We start from the raw sequence: 22,438 nt of genomic DNA, 5'->3' as shown, positions 1-22,438 counted from the left end.
GTGGTCTTGTCAGTGCCTCAGGTAGCCTATATAGCAGGAATGGAATTATTCTATTGGACAAGCTCTTTTCTACTTACATTGTCTTGTCTGGTGTCATCCTTGAGATTCATTTTGACCCTTTCCCACAAAAGCTGCCACCTCTCTGGGCTCTGATTTAATTTACTTTCCAACCTCTCGATTTCCTGAAACGAGTAACAAGGGGTTCTTTAAGAATAAACATTTCTAACAGATCACTCCCTGGCAATCATTTTTATACAACCATTCTCTAGTCAGTGTTTTCACCCAGTGAAGTTCAAACCCCTCTGTCACACCAGCTATAAACTGAGACCCATCAGAATTAGGAGTCAAAGGCACCCAAGGGCAGCATCAGCCACATTTTGTTCTTCCTGCATGTCCCAGGTTGGAGGAGCCATCAGGCTTTCAATTCTCCCCCAGTTCTCCTGAACACACAAAATTCAACACCCACTGCCATAACAGAAACCCAACACTGATAAGGACAGGCTGTATTTTATGAAAATATTTACAAAGAACAAATTCTGTGCTGTGACACCAACATTGTACACTGCCAATGTTAACATTTACCCTGGTTTGTAAAATGTGATACAAAGCTGTAATAAAAGTAGGAAATGAAACAGAAAGATTTATTCAATCTGGATGCCAAACTGTAACAACATGTTCTTGTTGTGGAACTTGGGAATATGACCTATGTTGATAACCTCCAGTTAGGGTTATTTCCTGTTAATAAGACAGTGCAAAGTTAAGTAAGAAGAGGCAATTTTATGAGTTTATGTTTACTTGGGAACACTCATTGATACATTTATCAAGACTTGAAGTGTGGTCCATATTCCTTGCCATGCTCCCTTTCTCCGTTTTTGCTTTCAACAACTATATTGTTAAGAAAATCTTCTTAGTAATTTTATAAAATTAAAATCTCAATCTTGCAAATTCAATTAAGAATTAATGATGGAATAGAAAATTGCCAGAGGACATAGGCTTCTCATGCTATATAGAAGCCAATGAAACATCTAAGACATTTATTTCCAAAGTAGAGAAAGTAAGTCTCTACTTCTACCATAATTAATAAAGTAGATTTCATAATATTGTCCAACCCCTATTGGTCTTTTGACTGAAATTTTTTTCAGGAAATTGCTACTTATTGAAAGACAGAAAATTGTTATACTTTTAAAGTAAGAAAACATTTTTATAAGGAAATTAACTTCTGAACTAAATTCTGAACTCTTAGGTGAAAATAAAAAGCCAGCATTTGACAAGGTAACAGGAACTTTCCCTTGCTGAAGATAAATTATAAAACTCCAAAGTGAAACTAAATATAAGAAATGTGGCTTAACAGCAAGAATCAAATGAGAGGCTTTAAATACTGAAGGTAGCTGAAAGTCACATATGATCTCCTTCTGCTAAGAAATAAATCCAGAATACTTTTGCTTGAAGTATCTTCAGGTAGATAAAAAAACAAGGAATGATGAACACAAGCCAGACTAAAGACTTCTCTAGATGACTTGTTTGTCATTGAAAGTGCTGAATGGAAAACACTTCTGGAGGCATAAAACTGAATTAGTTTTCCAGACACTTTTAAAATTAAAATCCTTTCCAAATCACTGCAAAAGAATATAAGCTCTGCATTGCTATAAGTTAATCAGCTTAATCTGATCATTCTCTTTCTGCCCTAGTCTTGACTTTTGAGTATGAGTCCTTCTCTGCAGAATCTGGAAGTAACTTAAACTTGTTACTTAGCAACTGGGTCACATTCCTTCTTTTTTGGCTCCACAGTGAGTAGTGCTTCCAGAACTTAAAATGAAAAACTTTCACAAAAATCTTTCAACAATCTCCTGCATATAACTTGAAAAGTTAGGACTAAATTCTCCTTTAATAAACCCTATGTAAAAAAACATACATGGCAATAAATCACTAAGATTTACTCTTGCCTCTTCAGTTTTAAATTTTATGGAAAGCAGCAGAGTTTTTTTTCCTTTCCACGTGTGGAATGGATTCTGAGTGGATGCATTTCCTTGAAAGAAAAAAAAAATCTTTAATTGATCTCTCTGGTTGATCTGCTGTTGTCCAGGCTTACAGGAGCATATATATATATATATATATAAGAAAGGTTATAACAAATTCAATTACGAGATGATTCATTTCCTGCAATTACTAACCAGCAGTTAGCATTACTGTGCCTTCCAGAAGATCTGCTGCATAACCTGCTTGGAATATCTGAATGGTAGACACAGGAGTTACATCTGCAGCAGCTCCAGAGCTCTGGAGGCTGATCTCCTCCTTTGCACCCACAATATGTCTGTGAATGCACACAGGTTCAATTCTCACAATTCTTACAAATACCAGGACCTGACCCACTCTTAGAAGAAAAGCGTCATATTCTACCCTGAAAATTCTGAATTAAGGCACTCAATAACTTCTCTGTTTCAGCTTTACATGCTGAAGTGCACTATCTAGTTTTCAATTGAAAAATATCTTTAGAACAAACAAATTTGGGCTTATCATTGTAAACTAAGCTAGACTCAATCTTCCCCAGTAATTTATGATGCTAAATATGGTCTCAGTTGAAACATTTTTCGGATACCAACACATTCTCAGTGGATTTATGATTAAAAGAGGTCTTTCTCCTATATCAGCAATAGCTCTAAATTAACAAGTAGTTTTACAAGAACGTTCACTTTGCTTTTTAAACTTAGAAGAATATTTTTGTAACCTTTATACAACCTCTCCAAAGTTTGCCAAATGTTCTCTCCATTGCTATCTTTTATTACTATAATCTAATTCACAAATAACATTTAAACTCTGTAAAACCTGACCCACATATCTTTAGCCTATAATATGGCTAATTTCTCTGTCACATGGCAGTTTCTCACAGCTGTGGACATGGATGGTCTGGCACCTACCCTGGGAAGAAATGCACAATGCATTGGTGTGTTCCTGATGTGCTTCCTAACCTGCCTCTGGTTACCTGATACAAAGATCTCTGTGCTTTGCTGAACAATGCCCAAAATGTCCCCTGCTGGGAGGCTGCTCTTCCTTTGCCTCTGGGAAGTTAGAGGCTCTGAGAAGTTCTGACTGTCTTATTTTGAGTCAAGGAGGGGGGTTTTACATGAGATTCTTTTTATTTCTTATTTTTTGAACTGGGCATTGTTCCAGTATTTGATCAATCAGGATTGGAGGGAGCAGACCAAAAGGAATTTGAGGAATGTGCCAGAATAAAGCTAACTCTCTATCAAGGACTCACATCCATTCAGAAGCGTCCTGCATTGAGACTTGCTAAAAATCATCTTTGATTCAGGAGAATTGGGGGCCTAGAGCATATCCTGATTTTCCAAGCATTGGAATGGTGGGCTCCATAATCCCAGCTTTAATTTAATGTAAAGCTTGCAAAGAGATTTCAAAATAAAACACTGCACACAGGGATGTGTATCTGGACATGCAAGTGGCTCAAAAGAATGGAAGTGAAGAGTGTCCTTGTAATTTTCCTGCACTATCAATTATTATGTTAGGCTGTTAATTAATTATAATCAACAAGCATCTTTGTCTTTAAGAGAAGACAGATGTTAAATCACTCTAAATAACTACAACAATGATGATAATCGGATCATTTTTCATCTTCTAATGAAGGACAAAACCCAAGCAGCCCAAGTGAACCCTAAGAAGAAAAAGCCAAAATCAAGCATCCATTTCAAGTACCAAAACATTCTGAAGAATCTAAATTTATCAGTTTGCTTCTAGTAAACGTGAATAAACTAAGAGCAATCATTGCAAGCTTTTTTGAGAAATGTGGGCCAAGATGTTCAGTTTATGTTTGTTTATCTGTTTCCCAATTGTTACAATCAACAAGTGCTATATTCTATTTTCTGATCTGTCCAAGAATCTAGTTCATTATTTTACCACACAACTACTTTAAAATGAGGAGAAAGTAGTCAAGAAAGCAAGATTCAACATTTGTCCAAATGAAAATAGCTGCTTCTGCATTTCCTACAAAAGGCAACCTAAAATTTTATTTATTCTTTAAAACAGACCGTGAAAAAATGAATCCATGAGTATCAGCTGACTACAATTAAAGCACACTCCCAGGGAAGTGTGCATTCAGAACAACATCAGCTTTGCAGGAAGTCTGATTGATTCCCAGGAACAGCACCACATCTCCAGATCAACCAGTCAGTCATACTAAAGACATGTTTTGACATCTATCATGATCCTTTTAATAACAGTACATCTGTAAGGCAATAACTTCAATAAAAAGTAAATATGAATTTCATGAGCATAAGAGACCTCACTGTTCTGTGCAACACAAGTACTCACATTCAAAAGGCTGGTGATGGCATCAGGCTGTATTTTTTTTACATCATCATAACATGGCCACACTATTTTCCTCTTAGTCTGAGAGACTGAACCATCTGCTTGGTCATTTTCTTCTGAAACACTGCATTTTGCAGGTACCATGGTCCAGTCATAGGAAGGACCTGTAGCCAAAATTTCTTCTACGTAATAATCCCACTTTTTGAGGCTGGACATATTTACATTTGGCTTCAGTGCCTATTTGAAACAAAGTGTTATTATAATGACATGAAGGAAGCCTTTGAATTTAAGATATACAACATAATACCTGTATTTTCCACATTATTCTAAATTGAATTCTACAATGGTGGGTGTACTGTGAATTTTCTACAATTATTCAAGACACAGCCCCACTCTAGGGCATAGACGTTGTCATACAAGACAGAGATAATGAGATTCAATCAGATTGTTACAAAATGCATCCCATTATGACTCTAAACTCAGTTCCCCTTTAAAGACAATTTTAATAATAATTAATATAATTTAATAAAATCAAACAGGGAACCTCATTTAGTTCACCAGGATGCATGAATACATGCTCCAGAATTTGGAGCATGACTTTCAGATACTGCTCCAATCCATCAGGTAGGGTCAATTTTGTTTTTCTTAACTCAGCTCAGAACAACTAAGATATCAAAATGTACTCAAGGAATCACTCAGAATAACAAACCACCTGTATTTTAAGAAAAATCATACCTCGATTTCAGCAGGGGCATAGAGGTAATTGAAGAAAATAGGGCTCCTTTTGTGCATCTTTTCAATACATTCCCAAATACAAATTCCTTTCTTGGCATGTTTATCTCCTTTATCTTCAAACAACGTCCCTGGGGAAAAGAAGAGCAGCACAAAGATGGCTTTGTGATAATGCTCAACAAATGCTAAAGCACAGCCTAAAGGAATTTCACAGATTGAAAGTATAGCAAACTCTACTATAAAATGCCACTGCAAGAGGAAATAAATAAGGAAGATAAACAATAGATATTAACTTTTTTTTTAATAAAATGGTTGCTCAAGTCTAATCTGCCGCACAGCTACAACAGTTTTTGAGAAAGCATTACAACTGATCATATGCCATGAGAAGCAGCCCGCAAAGCAGAGAAATTTGGAGATGTTTTAGTGGACAAGTCCCAAGAACAGCCTCAGCTGGGGTTATGCAGCCTCAGTAAGATGGCTCTGAGGGCAGCAAAGGCCTTGGAACCAGTCAGGTTGCACATGACAGATGGAGTAAAACAGAAAATATAAAAGGAGAAACACTGAAGATAATGCAAGAGGAAGAAGTGGGAGGGAATTGATGGGAAGGCTTTTCTTTCTTCAAACTTTATGCACTCTCTGATGGACTCTCAGAGACTTAGTTTCTGTTAAAAGAAGGTATTTAGTATGGAAAACGGAGCTACCTGGAAAAATTGCTAAAAACTTAGCAAATTATGCCAATTAGACACAGCACTAATTTCTTCTACTTTCTCTCAGGGCCACCAGAGGCATGGCTCAGGAATCACTGAAGCAGAAAATACTACATGTTCTTCACCTCCATTTTCCTTTCTACACCTGAAATGTCATTTCATTATGTGGAAATTCCTTATGTGGTCACCACACAGCTACTGGACCATCTTAACCCAGGCAAATTTTTGTAGACCAAATATTGAGGAGAAAAATATCAACAACTACAAAAGCAGCAGGCAAGACACAAAGATCACACATACCATGTTCTAGTCTCTCATAATCTGAATCCAGAAGAAATGTTTTAAATCGATTTGATATGTGATGAAAAGCCAGAAACTTCAGATAATATTGATTGAACTCAAACTCTGTCGGGTATTGGTTATGAATCTAAAAAATAAAATTTAAAAAAAAAAAGGAAAAAAGTGGACATTGAGGATAATACAAATAGATATGTAAGAAATAATAAAATGAAATGACAGCAAAACAATTCTCCCATGAATGCTGAAAAAAAAATTTCAAGTGTCACAAAAATCCTTCTAACATTTTGTCCTAGAATATTTTTTGGCTAAATAAATCCATGTATTGTCTATGCTGCAAAAGCATTTCAGAGCAGAGAGAGTGAACTGTGTAATAAACAGCATCATACTCTGTATAAATGACTCCATGATTCTTCCAGGAAATCTAACTGGATATAAATCTTCTATGATAATTCTTGAGTCACCACATAACTTCACAAATAAAGATGCTACTCCTGGATGTGGCTGGAATTTAAACTTAAACTGAAAGGTTTCACATTGGGTTTCTGGCTACTGCTCAGAACCCCTCAAAGCAGACAAATACACAGACAATGCTGCAGATGAGATTCCACCTACCACTTCTGAAACAGCCAATTTCTCAAGTACTTACTAGTCTACACATATTTCTTCCTTTTCAACATACGACCAAAAATAGTAGAGTATGAAAAAAAACCCATAATTATTATTTTAAAACAGTAAAAACCATGCCATTCCTTAAATTGTTGCCCTCATTAGGCTGCGGGTCTGTCTGATTCAGTGAATGTCTCCAAAATGAGTCAGGAGCTGATCTTTATTTAAGAAAACTATATAAGATTATCAGAGTACAGCATTGTGAAATTGCTCGTTCTTCACAGCAGCTTCTCTTTAACATTATCATAAAGAGCCTGGTGGAAAATTTGAAGCATGACGTTTAATATTCATGGCAAAAAATTTAGTATTAGTTGCTGATATTTATAATTGACAGCCATATAAAATGAAAGAGTCTAAAAATCTTGATGAGATAGAGCTTGGAGAAATTTCATGTGTTAATTTAAAATTTACTCTTCAAGTAAGTTTATGACTCGTGCTTTTATTTTCAGACTAAACACAGAAATTAACTGAAAATTCCTAATTGCAGTGGAAATAAGTACAGCTTGCAATTGAAAAAGAAACTGCTGATTGAATTTCACATTTGAAATAATTCCCACTGTGCTTTGTTTAGCTCCACATCAAACCCGTAATAGACCTTTAGTTCTGCAATCTACCCTGCTTTGTCTTTTGCATTCCCACCACTCATTTTTCTGTTTCATATTTTCTCTCTAATCTCTTATCAGCTTCTCTCTTAACCTGTCAGTTACTCCATAGGGCTTTTGCAGTACTGATGGGAACTGTTACTAAGATTACTTGAAGCTCCTTACATTTATATTTCCCCATAGACCAGCTAAGTAAAGGGAGGAAATAGTGTTTAGCAAGGAGAGTTTTTCTACTGAACATACAACAGTGACAGGAAAATCCCTTGAAAGGACCTATAAACACCCATACAGTGTTTCAGCCAGAGAATTTGTTATTATATCTCAATATTACCTTTTGGCTGGGTATTTTAAATACTCAGATACTTTAAAACATGTCAGTTCAATATACCCACTCTAATTTAATCCCCATTTTTCTCCTGATACAAATACTACATTCCTGCACTGATTTGTTAAGAATAAAAGATGTAAAAATAAGCACATTTTTTTTTTATAATAAATTCAGGACTCCAATTTTATAGGCAAATTAAATATTTAGCTCTATTTATAAAAAAGAGGTTTTTTTCCATATCTTCTTTAGTACATATTTTCTCATTGTGTTAGGAGAAGGTTTTTTTAATATACTGCAAGAAGAAAAGGCAACATTCTGCTATTTGACATGAAATATGTCTAGGGTCTTAACTTCTACTTATGGTCCAACAATTATTTTAATACATGTAAGAGTTACAAGAACAAGCTGCTGATAAAATTCTGTCACGGCTCTAAATATTGTGGGTGATTCCATTCCTGAGATTTCTGGACGCAGAAATATTGCAATAACTATAAGTTATTATTATATAATTTACTTTTAAAGAGAAAACATCTTTAAAACATTTCTCCGATAGAGGTAAACAATGCAGTAATTATTATTGTCTTAATTTCCATAATACATGAACATTTAAAATCCGATTAAACTGGTACATGTTTCTAATATTATGATTGGAAAAACCCAGCATTTTGGAGTTATTTTTAAAATTACCAGGTTCCCACTGAATTAACTCCTACATGTATTTAATAATCTTATAGATCTATCAACTTTCCTTAGTTTTCTAATACATTTTGGTTTTTAAAATGAATTTTTACTTAGTAGGAATGAGGAATACAGCACTCCAGAGGTCCTATGCTGGTAATGGCTACGAGGCTTCTCCTGCAAACCTGGAATAACTGAGCACATCTCCCACGGGAGCAGCACTCACCTCCTCTTACACAGGGTGCTGTGACAGAGCTCCTCACTGGCCTTAAAAGATGTCAGCTCTAGAAAATCATCCTGTTTTAATTACAGTTAATAAATGACCAAACAGATTCAGAAGAAAAATAAGAAAAGCTTCCTCACTGACATCACTTGCATGAACTCCGTCTCCTTAGAAGCAGGGAAAGTATCTGCCAGATGCTGCTATTGTGAAAGACTGATTTTGCATTAATAATTCAGCTGACACCTGGAGATATTGGCATAAACAATGACTTCTTATAAGATGATGCAGTTCTAATTTAGGAATCACTGCTTCATTTGTTTTCTCTGGATCTTTAGTTTAACCTCTGATATTTAATGCATGTACTGGCTCTGTGGTAATTTTCTTACTGCACTTAGTATATGGATTCTAAAGGTTAAAAATACTTTGAAAGGACCACATGTTTGCTTCCAGTTAATAGGTAATTAAAAAAAACTGATTATAATATACTTCAGGGTCAAGTTGCAATCTAATTGGTTTCTGTAGCCATGTAACAATTTGCACAGAAACCAATGAAAATTCACAAAAAAATTGAGTACGAATGTTGAGAAAACTTATTTTTATGGCAAATTCATATGAAATTTCAATCAATAATTTGACTTTGAAATCAATTTCCCTAGAAATTACAACCACGCTGTTAGAATTTGGTAACTCAGTACTATGAGTTAGAAGAGTTATCGTGAGTTAGAAGAATAATCTAATAGAAGAATAGAAGAATAATCTAGTTCTTGAAAAGTTACTCTGAATTGCATTCTCTGTGGGACTGTAGGTCATTTAGCTTACAGACAAGTATGTATTATCAATATTAGACTGATTATGCTTCCCATGCCTCATCTTGGATGAAGATAACAGTGGGTAAAATAATTATAAGCCTTATCTTTCCTCAGAAGAAGTTACTGCCTCCTTCAGATGGACAAGCTGAGCTGCTTCTAATGGACAAGCTGGGCTGCTTCTAATGGTCTTTTCTACCAGATTTCCCCCAGTATTTTGGCTGGCAAAAGCAGGCAGGCTGCCAAGCAGCCCTGAGCCAAGGGACTGGAAGGTGCTCCCTCCACCAGAGCCCGGGGAGCAGCTCCTGACGGCAGCAGGAGGCACCGGTGCTGCTGCACAGCTGCACCCAGGCCAGCTCACAAAGCAGAAAGTGCTCTTCCCTCTGGAAGATGTATCTGCTAATAACCTGAGCTATTCATAAGACAGACTCAGAAACCTCTGAGTGACTGTGATCATTCACTTTGGTGGAACTTTGGAAGGGATTTGAGATGGGACCTCTGAGTTGTTTTTGATGATGTGGTTTATATTTTTTTTTATCTTCTACACAAGCAGGAAGGGTGAATTTGGCCCACATCATTACAGCATGGTTCAGAAGGTCCCAAGACTCTTAGTTACAAGACTTTTAAGAAGTTATTGACCAGTAAAACTGCCAGAAAGACATTTATGTTTTTGACCCAGTCCTTAAATATTTTGTCTTACAGACCCCTGCTACAGCGTAAGCTTTCTTAGCCAATGATGTTATAACACACAAACCTATAGTATGTTCATCCCATAAAACTTACTGCATTCTAAACTCCTTGTTTACCTCTGTAACTACTTTTATATTTTCTATATTTTAAACCCTCATGTCTATGTTTTAAACAATAAATCCACATTCTTGCTTCTAGCACCTGAGTTTGGAAGCCTTTTCCAAGATCTCAGATAAAATTTTGTGTTTAATTCTAAGCTTTGGCTTCCAGGCCCAAAGTTCCGAGAGCTCTTTGCATTTTGGATTCCAACAAGTGACAGGCACTGAAGCTGCTCCCTGAAGTGAATTATAAAGGTGATATTCCTGTATTTCCTTAACATATTCACAAGTGTGCAGCCTGAGGCAAAACTGCACCTGACAGTTGTCAACAGCAGGGATTTTTTTTCCACTTTGCATTTCATTCTAACTTTTAAAGGTGGGATGACTATAATCCATTGTTCTATGTCCTTAGAACTGCAGATTTTGTTAAACATAACTTAAAGAAAAATCATGAAGAAAACATGTTCCATTCTATTTCATGACAATAAACCCAAATCCTTGGATTTAATTTTTAACTTTCTTCTGGATACCCCCTTTGTTTCCAAAACTTGTGTCATCTCTGAATCACTTGAGAAGGAAATACTGCATGGGCATGTGAGGATTAGTTCCTTGTAATGACAACTTTCTGAGATTTATTACAATAAAACTAAAGCAAAGTGCTTCCAGGGGCAGAAACAGGATGCAGGCTATGTCTACATTAGCAAGTAACCAGAAGGAACCCAGAGCAGACAAACAGACTGAAGCAGCTGCTGCTGAGGTCCCTGCAGCCACACTACACATCTGTGGTTTTACCTGCACTAGATTTAGTTCAGTTGAGTGGATGACTCCACTTTACATTGATGAACCAAATGGTTTTAAGCTAAGTGACAAATTATTGGTGCAAGTTTAAATTCTTCCCCAAAAAATCTAGCACACATGCACCAGACCAGGATCAAAAAATGGTAAGGGGGGATGCTGGAAGGATTCACTCCAAATTTACACTATTGCTTAAGATCAGGTAGGTTTACTCCATTCTACTAATGGATGGAGTCATGCAATCAGCCAATTTAAGCTTAGAGAAGACACCTGACAGCAGAGAGAACACAGCACCACGACCAAGACAAATTATTAATTTACAGAACTGAATGAACCACCAGGCAGGTGGGTCTCAGTATTAGAGCACATGGCATTTTTTGTCCTGCTGTAGCCACTGCAACCAAGAATATGGGTCTTTTTTACTGCAGAAAAGGAGCAATAACCCTAAGCCTATTTTAAGAAAAAGTGTGACATTTGGGCAGATCCACTTATTTGAACAAAAAATGCAGTACTGATTCTCTTTAGAGAAATCTCCCAATTTCAAAGAAAAAACAACCTTATGACTAGAACCACTGGGAAATGGATGAAACAGAAGATGTGACAAGTATTTATAAGGTTTTCATAAGGGCAGTGCTGTAGCAATCAATGTAAACTCCAATAATATGATTTATTAATTCCTGAGACAGCAATAATGATAGCTGTTTGTGTTTACCACTGGGACACAAACAAAGCTGGGGATATTTTCTATAACATGTTTTTCACTCTTCTTCTAGGCTCATTCATTATCAATCTCACATAGATTGCTTTCCATTGGTTTAGCAAATTATTTAATCTGTAGAGTTTTCTTCAGGTAGCAGAGTAAGACTACTCACAGACTCCTCTTTCATGGAATATTCTCTATGAATGTGTGTCCCCAGCAAAAAGGCTGGTGCCTTAACAGTTAATTTTCTGTGATACACAGTCATCCATACATTTTAACACAGGTTAATAATGTCAGGGAAACTTTCAGATTTTTCAGTGAGAAAAATCAGAGAAGTGGGAAAAGAAGGACACACGTACAAGAGGAACTATGCAAGAACCCCTCTTATGTTTGCATACACAGAATCTCTGCAAAGACTTTATATTTAGTGGTTTGAGATGAACAAAAGGACAGAGTTAATTAATCCAAAATTAGTATAATCTTCTTAACCTAATCTCCTCCTATACAACAAAACTGTTGGTGTCTATCTTCTTCTGAACATATACTAGACATAAAAATCAGAATGTCTCATTATAGCTGTCATAGTTTCCACAACTGGTGCAGTTCAAGGCCTCTCTTCAAGGCTCATCATCAGACACAAGGAATTTAAAACTGTCTAGTCAAGGTACTAGAAATCAGTCCCTTTTTCTTTCTGAATAAAAGCCACTCATAGCTTAAAAACCTTCTAATTGAAACCTTGACATAAACAACCTTAATATAGCAGTACCACCAACTGAGACTGCTTTGGGTCAGTCTCCTCCAGACAACCATTCCAGCTCTTCTTGGAGTGAAATCCATCCACTTTAATAAAACCTAGGTAATGATGTTACTAATCTTCTCCCAAACCTGTATCTATAACACCTGAAATACTGCAATATACACATTTCTTCATGAAACTTTCTTGCAAAGGGAAGTTAGGGATTGGCTCACCTGATGCACACAGTCTAAGAACTGTAAGAAGACAGGAGCAAATCCACTGCCCTGGCAGTTGAGGGTCAGGTTGCTGCGCTGGCTGAATTTGTGGCCAAAAGAGAGCCACTCCTTCTCCACCAGCATTCTGAAGCCTTCCAGGGTCCTGTAGAAGGGGTCACTGAGTAACTGCACCAGGGACACCACCTAGAGCACAGGACAGGATATTCTGTGTTACCAGTGACAGAAGTTAGGAGAAACCTTTAGCAAATGAATGTAAGCATGCAGCAATCTGTTCATTGCCCAAGAAAACAAAAGCTTTTATATAAACTCAATGAAAAGTATTTTATCACATACATCAAGCACTTTCATGAAACAAATCAAATAATATTCCACATGAAAAAGCTTAAATTACATTAAGTCTTTATGGTATCTGTAGAAGTAAAAACTAAGCAGCTACAGACTTGGGAGTTGATTACACATTTACATTTTTACTACATGTTTACTACATTTAAATTATGTTTGAAATAAAACCCATTTTTAAAGAAACATTTAAAATACAGTATCTACTACCTCAGCAAAAAAAGCATTAAAGCATTAGTCCTGAGGGTGACTTTAGAGTTTTTGTCCCAGCCAACTGCAGTCTGTTTTTATACACAGTATCTCAGGATACTTTAAAATGCAGCTCAGCCTTCTTGCACTCCCAGCTATGTGTCTCCCATCTCTACTCTTCATTGTTTGCCAATGGTTCCAATAATTATGGTCACATTCTTCTGTGTGCTTGTTCACCTGGTATTATGATGCTGGCTGCACATGAAAGTTTATTTACTAGAATATGGATGTCTGTGTTTCTCTTCTGAATTATGAAGTAGCAGCATGGACACAATGCATCTATTAAATCAGGCAGCAGATCTTGATTCACCTAATTTATAGTTTGAGGTGATCTGTCCTTGCAGCAGGTCTTACAGGCACTTTGGCACAAATTCAGTTTTCCCCCTGTGTGGTCTTCTAACACTACTTATGGAAATTGAATGGAAGAGAATAAATTTCTCCTGTGTTCAAAATTTAGTGTTTAAAATGAAAATTAACAGATGTGGCAACTTTTAGCTTTCATTCTTACACATGGTCAGGTGCAGGAATGCAGATCTTACATCTAAGCCTTAGAACTGCTAAGACCATCAGGACCTTCGGAATGAATTAATTTTAAGGAATCATGTAATGAAATAAATTGCAAATAAATGCAAGATTTGTGCATTTATCTGGTTTCTTCTCTGCTGCCACAACACAAATTTATTAATGTCAAATTATCTGTCACTTGTGTAAAAAAAGTATTGCCTGGTGCTTTTTCTTAATATTTAACTATTACAAGGTTTTTTTAGCAGCTTACTTGAGCAGTAATATCCCAGCCATCTTCCAAACACACCATAACAGAAGAACCATTTTCTAGGAGTTCAGAGATGATCACACCCAGTTGCATTATCCTGTGAAGCTATAAAGTATTAGAATGAGTAACACACTCTGTGTAAATCTTTAGAAAATATCAATAAATAGAATATTTTCATATTTAAAAATACATTCCTGGATCCACATATACCACAGAGAAATACATTGATGCAACTGATTAGGCAACAATTAAATGTAAAAGTCTAAGGATTTCCATGTACAATAAAACTCAGGGAAGTTTTTCAGATAGGAACTTGAAGTATTAAAGTCAATGAGTACTGTAATAAACTAGCTGCCATAAAAAGGAGAATGGGAACAACACAGTTGACAGATTTATTGGAGAGAAATTCCATCCTGGGCTTAACACTAAAATAATTTCCTCTGAAATGTAAAGATTGCATAAAGTCACTGAGTACTTTGATAGGAGAACCCATGCAAGATATTTACAAGATAATATTACTAATATTCAGTCCCATGGAAGTTGGAAATTAATGAACTGAACAGTAATAACAACAACAGAGAAACAGTTTAGAGAGTAGGGCAAACAGGAAAAAAATATATTAAAAGAGGACACTTTAATGATTTGTACTTTAATATTCATTACACAGTGATGCTAAGATAAGCAGGTTAAAGAAGTTCAGGTGAATCTGGGCAATTTTATCTTACTATGACAATTCATATCATTATTACTAAAAAGAAAAATCTATATGATGATTTTACCATTTTTGTATACTATGACAGCACTCTTGGTAAACAACATAATAGGTAATACATAAACAATTCAGTTTTTTACAGCAGAGTGAAACTGTTCTTTGTGCAGCACTGAATATAATCCAACCAACAGAAGCAATGGGAAAGATGAAAGCCTGAAAGAAGGAAGAAAACAGTACAGGAAAACAAACAAAAGATGGTAAGAATCATCTAAGATCATTTATGCAAGGAAAAAAAGTAAGTTCAGAAAGTACACAAGGCACAGGAAAGTGAGAAGAAAATTAAATTGAAGAAAACAAGAGGAAGAAAGATCAACCAAACAACAGTCAAAACCTAGAAAATCATCCTTATTCATGGCAGTCTGCTTTCTTCCTCTTAAAAAATCTGATGAATATTGCTATGGAAATTGTGATAGAAAAACTTTGACTCCTCTGATCATTCACATAGCCATCATTTAGGAAAAAAACCCAACCCAAAATTTACCTGCAATTTTTATAAGAAAAGACTGAACAGAGAACCACTTTTAAAACCAAGCTTGTTTATTCTTCTATCCTTTCTTAGGCAGTAGAAGAAAGGCTGTTTCTTCCCATCTTTAATGAGGAAACGGATATGCAATCTGGTTTTACAGATTCCTTGTTAAAAATGCAAACCACTATTTTTTAAATTTGTGTTCAGAAGACAGGGCAGTGTTGAATTTTCTTCTATGCATTCACGTTCTTATAAAGAGATAGTCCATACAGTGTTAAAATCAGTAATGTTAAACTTCTATTGCCCAGAAGAGGAAAGCATAATACAATGAAAACATTTTTGAGATGACAGATCTATGTTCTTTCATGGGAAGAGCAGAGAATGTGCCAAATCAGTCATAAATTAACTTCATCAGTCATAAATTAGCTTTATCACATAAGTCAGATATGACATGATTTAAACCACAGAAATGTGGTTTAAATATAACAAAACTAGTGTGTGACATGATGTCCTAGTCCTCAGCAGAGTGATGCACTCAAAGCAAGGAATGATCCTCTGGAATATGCCAAAAGAGAGAACTGAAGTGTTATCTGCTCTCCATCCCTGGGCTGCTGCAGGGGACAAGTTTATTCATTAATTCAATGATGAAAGGACATTCAATTAATTTACCTACACTTATGAACTTGCTCAACCACTCTGTGATGGAAAATGCTCACATAATGAGGAGATCAAGTCTTTTTCATGCTCTCCCAGCTTCTCCCCTTCCTGGAAACCTTGGTGGCCATCCCCAGGCAGGCAGGAGCAGCTCCTGCTCTCACCCCAGGAAGGAGCTGAGCCCCCCCTTGCAGCACATTTCCATCAGGAGTGCATTTCCTGATGTGTGAGAACTGACATCTTACTCACAAGTATTTCCTCCTTAAGAAATCAGCATAATTCTATTCTGCTTTCTGTGATTAATTTGAGAAAAGTATATTCTGCAGGGGTTTCCAAACATAACAAGCAGCTGTTAAAAACCATTCATTGTAATTAAAGTGGTTTTAGATTTAAAAAGAGCTGGCTTTCCCACATCCTTCTTAATTTGAATCTTGCAAAGTTTGCTCCGGTCTTGCCTTTGTTTGGTTAATATTTATGTAAAGGAACATGAGATAGGGAAATTAAGGTACAGATTCAGAGAGAAGAGAGTAACACACATAGAATTCTCTCTTCCCCACAAACACTCCCCCATATTCCACAATAGATGTTTGCTTGCCTTTTAGCTTGTGCATATCAAAATCCAGGGTGGGAACACATATGAAGAGTCAAATATTAGTTTTAAAATCAAAAAGCTCCTTTATTGTCCCACACCTTCTTTTTTGGATTTTTAAAGAAAAATAATTTAAAACCAAGACCATGAATTTAAAACCTAGTCACCTCTCCTTGTGTGTCTGTTCCATGTTATAAAACATAAATTTTGTTATAAAAATGCCTCCCATATTTGTAAATATTATGATGGCACTAAAATAATAGTAATGCCTGTGTAATGCCAGACTAGATAGCACGCAAAGTGCTTCCAATGAGCAAAGAACAGCTGGTTAGAACACAATAGTCCTCTGTCACAAGAGCTTGGAATTTATTTTGTGTGAGCAGGACTGCATATAGATTATCAGAAGTACCTGTCAGATAAATTACCTGTGGGAACCACTCGGAGTCCCCGAGGGCTTTGAGGAATGTTGCCTCAGAGTCAGTAGGAATGGTGCTGGGAACACAAGCTCTCATCAGCTTTTTAAAGCTCGCCTTTGTCTGCCGGATGTCACTGAATTCAACAGGAACAAATTCACAATTCAAAGCAAAATCAAGTTTGAACCCCTGTATGAAAAGGACAATAGCAGATGTCATTTTAAAGGGAAGCATATTTTTCACTGACAGTCTCCTTAATCCCAAAGTCTTGCCTGCTTTATTGCTAAGTAATTAATTCCTCATGAAAAATTGGTGTAGTTAAACACCTGCCCAAGATAATAAAAAAATTACAATAAAAATCCTTGAAAAATGTACCACAATAAAGTACCCATCTATAACCATAACAGCAGAATGTACTGCACAACAGTCAGATTTTCAATAATAATTAGAATTATTCTAGCAGTAATCCTGGTGAAAAACCAAAGTCCAGTGACAATCTGTTCAGTTCCTCATATACAACATAGTGTACTTCCTTTAACATTTTTAAAGCTAATCAACAATAAACAAATAAAAATGAAAATATCTGTACGGATGACATATGAAGAGTGCAGGACACATTTTGGGAGTTCAATAAAGCAGAAAAAAGTAACCCCCACACCCAAAAAGAAGCCCCATGAGTGCAAACCAGCTGAGTCATCCAAACCATCACTGGGCATTGAGGGAGTTGTTTGGCTGAAGTACCTTGTTCAGCACAGAGCAGCAGCTGGATGGTTTTCCTAGCAGAATTCCTCATGTTTTATTTAACTTACTGCAATTTAGCAATTAGAGAGGAGGACTGAATTAAGAGAACAAGTTAGCTGAAAAAAAAACCCCACCAAAACCCAGTGGATTATGATGAAAAGGATAATATGGAAAAGATTATTAGGAAAAACAATTCTCATGTATGAACGATCACTGAAGAGATTCATGCCAAACTTTTTGAGTTTTCTTCAGAAATTGCTTTCATTGAATTAAACTTGGCCTGCAAATAATCTTCATTACGCTCCTTCATGGAATGCCAATTGAAAATGTAGGAAAGTGAAAGCCTGGTTTTAATTCTGTTTATATTTGGCATGGTTCAAAAATAAATTCAATAACTCAACAATGGCAAGTTGTAATAATGCACGGCAAAAGCAACTGAGGAAAGTAGCACCATTTCTTCAAAATGTTGTATATTTCTGTTTGCCTCATCAGTTTATGTGATGTGATATTTAGCAGAATAAAGCAGTAGTTTCTGCTACACAGCTATAGATGCATGACTGAACTCTTCATTTATCATTCATTAAGAAATCAAATAAATAGAAACAGTGATTATTAGTGGAAAATATTGATGCATTAAATCTATGTAATGGATGCATTATTCTGGTACAGCATGTCTCCTCCACCTCCTGATAGAACATACTTTCAGAAAAAAAAATGGATAGTGATGTGTTTTCCTACTATCAATAATGGGTTTTGGACCTTTTGTATTTCAAAAAATACATTTCTATTTTATGTATGTTCACATTTTGAATAAGAAAGTAGAAAAAAACCTGTTTTCTTAATCTCAGAATGCAGAGATTTAAAAAATCTGAAAACATTTTCAGAAAAGAAGTAAAACTACTAAGAATTAGAGGATAGCTGCTTTTCAAACAATTGCATCTAAAACATTAAAATCTATCAACTAATATGTACAAAACTGTAGACATCATGGTCCTTCCCATGTAACCAAATCAGTAATTCTGGGCTGGCCTTATTTTCATCAATTTGGCTTTATGTGAATTCAGTGCTGCCCACAGTAATGAAGGTTTCCTTCTCTTTTAATTGCTCCCCCAGCTAAAAACATTTTTGTTTCCTTCATAACATATTTCTATGTTATCTTAAGTACCATTTACTCTTTGCAACAACATGAGAATAATTAAACTCAACCAAATAAAAACTACATTACACATTTAAAAAAATTTAAACTGTCATTACCCGTAACTGAGATTTTTCTCCAAATATATAGAGGGCTGCTTGTCTTCTCAGCAGCTGGCTTTGCAGGAAGGAGCTGCTGCTGTAGGGAGGGGTGTTATCCTTCCCTGCAAGCCTTGCACCAACATCAATGAATGGAGTCTGAGTGTTGATAAATCGGTTGCTTGAACGAAGACTCGCCCATACACCTTCATAAGGATGAAGAATATTTAAAAAACACTTTGCGTGAGGCACTGGAGACCATAATTACTGAGACATATGCTTAAATGTGTCACATGCATCCCTCACAGGACATAATTAACAGCATGTACTGGAAAGAAGTAGATTTGTAACAAAAATTGTCAAAACCATCCTACTGCATTGTTGTTTAACCTCAGACTCTCACCTAACTCTGCTTCCTACTGCAGAGAAAAGAGTTGCTGTGATATCAGTAACACAGTGATAAATAAATGACAATTTGCAAATAGCAATGTCCATGTAAATGCATGGAAATGAAATTTCTAGAGGGACATAAATCAGGAAAGTGCAGAAGTCCCAAAGCTGGCAACAACAGAAGTGCAGTGGGATGGGCAAGCAGCAATCCTGGAATGGCATCCCACCAACAGCCAGCAGCACTCTGAGTGTGCCCAGGGCACACCCTGCTGCTGCTGCTCCACTGGCACTGCTGGGGGAAACTCCTACAGCACACAGCCATGCTCTCATCTCATCCTTCTTGAGTATATTTTGCTGATTTTAACATAAGAAAGTAGCGATTTTTAATCTGATTTTTAAAATCAGATTGCCAAGGCCTGTTTAGTGCTAGAAGAAAAGACAAGCAGTAAATATTTTCCTGTTTCTTGTTCCTCAATTAATAACCAGGATTTTGTGAGATTGTTTTTGCGTGTGCAATGTGAGGCATGTGAAAGGTATTGGATTCTCAGAGTATGAATAGCACTACTTGAAAATCAAATCCCTTAAAGTACACTAAATTTGGTGTCCAAATGGCAGTGTGAAATTCTTTATCCCAATATGCAGTAAATCAGATTATCAGAAGAGACTCTTGTCCATAAATCTGTGAAGCAGGATATCCAAAAGAGGCACCAGAAATACCTCACAGTATTAGAAATTTAGATACCACAGGACCAACACCCACCCCTCTTCAGGAAAATCCAACAATGTGCATAGTTAACATTTCTTGCACAGAAGAAAAAAGATACAGATAACAGTAAATTCCACTGAGATAGCTCAACTAGCAAAATAATTTTATTCTAGTTTTTAGAAGCAGGATTGTGTTTCTATTAAAAAGTAATTCTGTACAGTAACTCTCAACAGGAACTTGTCTGTACAGCTTAGCTTGTCTGCCTGTCTGGCTGCTAGTCTGAGATGTGAGGAGATGAACTGCAGCAACTCAGAGTGGCTGGCAAGGAGTTCTGGGCAGTAACACCTCTCAAAAGCTCCCACTTCACAGCCAGCCAGTTGTATAAAACACCTCAAGTAGTTAAGGAGTGTGCTTAGTACAAACTTTTATTCCATGTCTCAGCTACTACATGTGAAATAATAGAGACTTTAGCAAGCAGAAATCACAGCAAACACTTAATAAGGGAAAGAAATTCTAATTCATTTGGTATGAAAAATGCAAGCTCCAACACAAACTGCTGTCCCCAAAGATGAAAAGCACCAAAATACAGTGACACTTTGGAGCATTTCACAAATGCACCCATCATCAGCACTCGTGGCACATCAAAAGCAACAAAACTGGCTACAAGTACATGCAGATGAACATGTTTACCAGCATGGATAGCAGTTATTAAAAGACACAATTATGTTTCTATTGTACTTATGCTAGTACTTTATTTTTGTTAGTAGTATCTTATGTATTACTGTATTATTATGACTTCCTGATTTGACAGCAATCAATTTTCCCCTGTTAATTAATATTAATAATAACTATGGAAATAAATGAATTTACTAGAAAATAGTGTTTCTTAGCTATTTTACTAAAGCAGGAATACTAAACTCTTTCCCAGAATTGATTTTTGGCTGTTTAAATTTTTCACACAGAAAATTTTCTACATATCACTCTGTGTTACATCATTGACGCTGTGCACACAACCGGTGAAAAACCTCCAAAACATAAATCCACAACCCTGAGCTAGAACCCCCAAAATTTTGTTAATGCAGAAACAAGGCTTTCTGTCAGTATCACTTTAGAATGAATTAAGACATTGTAGCAGAAGATGGTAGAAAAGAATGGGCTTTCAGGACACAGAATACAGTACCTTGGTGGACTCTCTCCTTAGTTGCTGATTTGGAATTTGAATGAGTGAAACATTTATCTCTGTACCCAAGCACTGGCAGATAACAGTTAAGACAGAAGGAGGAGGAATGGAATGCACATTGCAGCGAAACACATTGCAGGAGAGAAGAAAAGGGTTACTTATTAATTTCCAAAGATCTAGTATATATTGCATTTCTTTACAGCACATGATTTATCAGACAGCATGAATCTCAGGCATCACAAGACAAAACATCAATCAAGCCACAAAACCAATATAAAATGGGAAGGAGGTATCCATTTATCAAACAGGAATAATTTCCATTGTCATTGCAATAGCTTCAGACATGTTGCAAAGCCACCATGTGTTTTTCCATAATTATAATACCAAAGGAAACATAATGATTAAATAATCCTGTTGAATAATTTATTGGAAGTTTCTACCCAGCTGGAAGTTAGTTTAATTAAAAATCCCAATATTAATGCCTGTTACAAAAAGCTGGTTTAGTCTAGGGGCATTAAGTGTAGAATTTGATGGACCTCAAAATTAAAGCAGAATGCAAGATATTAGTTCTATACACCTACAAACATTTTAAAAAGCCTGTGTACAAGTATATAATTTAGAAAACATGTAATATCTACCACAGAAAGAAATCTTCTCTCCCCTTGCAAAAATCATCATTTTCTGTGGGAGCCTTATGTGTTTATCAGTGCATTTATCTTTGGCTCAAAACCCACATCAACATAACTGAGTCCTTTTAATACAAATATTCTATTAAATCATACTCAAAATGTTAATGTTTCCTGCTTTGGAAATAATTCTCTGAGCTGGATCTAAATTTTGAAATTATAAATATCCTAGTACTTCTCCAATAGTGGCAAAACATACTGAGGAAACTTCTTATTCTGCTAAATTGCACAGCAATTCCAGATAAGAAGTACTGCTCTGCAGAAGCACATTATAGTCACAAAGGAAGGAAGAGGACAAGCTATGTCTTTTGAGTGAACTTAAAATTCTCATGAAAAGTATTAACCAAGAAAAGGTCAAAGAATGAAAATATAGTATGAAATGTAAGTATTTGACCGAATATTTCAGATCAAAACCAGCTTGACTGAGCTTTGGGCAGATGCTTTGTGACAATGTTCCAGATAAAGTAAAAAAATCATACTTGACACAGACACAAATATTCAGAACAACTGATGAGTGTTCAGAACAGTGATGGTTTTAAAAAACTAGAACTAGTGTTCACACACTGGAACATACATTCCAACTTGTATTTTAAAATTATATGTATTACATGGTCTGGCACAAAAAAAAGAA

The 22,438-nt window shown here is 36.0% G+C and overlaps 1 protein-coding gene across 5 annotated transcripts in view; it reads right to left on the bottom strand.

Annotated features, from left to right (window-relative positions):
* SBF2 (SET binding factor 2) overlaps window positions 1-22,438 on the bottom strand; it is a 230,197-nt gene that overhangs the window by 6,141 nt on the left and 201,618 nt on the right. For 3 of the 5 annotated variants that reach the window (XM_021529470.4, XM_021529472.4, XM_021529471.4), the window contains 9 exons: window positions 21,122-21,193; window positions 18,867-19,051; window positions 16,884-17,060; window positions 13,981-14,082; window positions 12,615-12,800; window positions 6,060-6,186; window positions 5,056-5,183; window positions 4,324-4,557; window positions 78-182 (listed from right to left, as the gene is read on the bottom strand). In XM_021529470.4, coding sequence (XP_021385145.3) covers window positions 78-182; window positions 4,324-4,557; window positions 5,056-5,183; window positions 6,060-6,186; window positions 12,615-12,800; window positions 13,981-14,082; window positions 16,884-17,060; window positions 18,867-19,051; window positions 21,122-21,193 — 1,316 coding nt within the window. The remainder of the gene's footprint in view (window positions 1-77; window positions 183-4,323; window positions 4,558-5,055; window positions 5,184-6,059; window positions 6,187-12,614; window positions 12,801-13,980; window positions 14,083-16,883; window positions 17,061-18,866; window positions 19,052-21,121; window positions 21,194-22,438) is intronic. The other 2 variants (XM_085580076.1, XM_021529473.4) reach the window with 1 other exon arrangement.

Source organism: Lonchura striata, chromosome 5 (genome assembly GCF_050655825.1).
Source record: "Lonchura striata isolate lonStrDom1 chromosome 5, ASM5065582v1, whole genome shotgun sequence".
NCBI classification, from domain to species: Eukaryota; Metazoa; Chordata; class Aves; order Passeriformes; family Estrildidae; genus Lonchura; species Lonchura striata.
The sequence above is the reverse complement of the archived record's forward strand: the minus strand, read 5'-3'. Positions and strand labels throughout refer to the sequence as shown.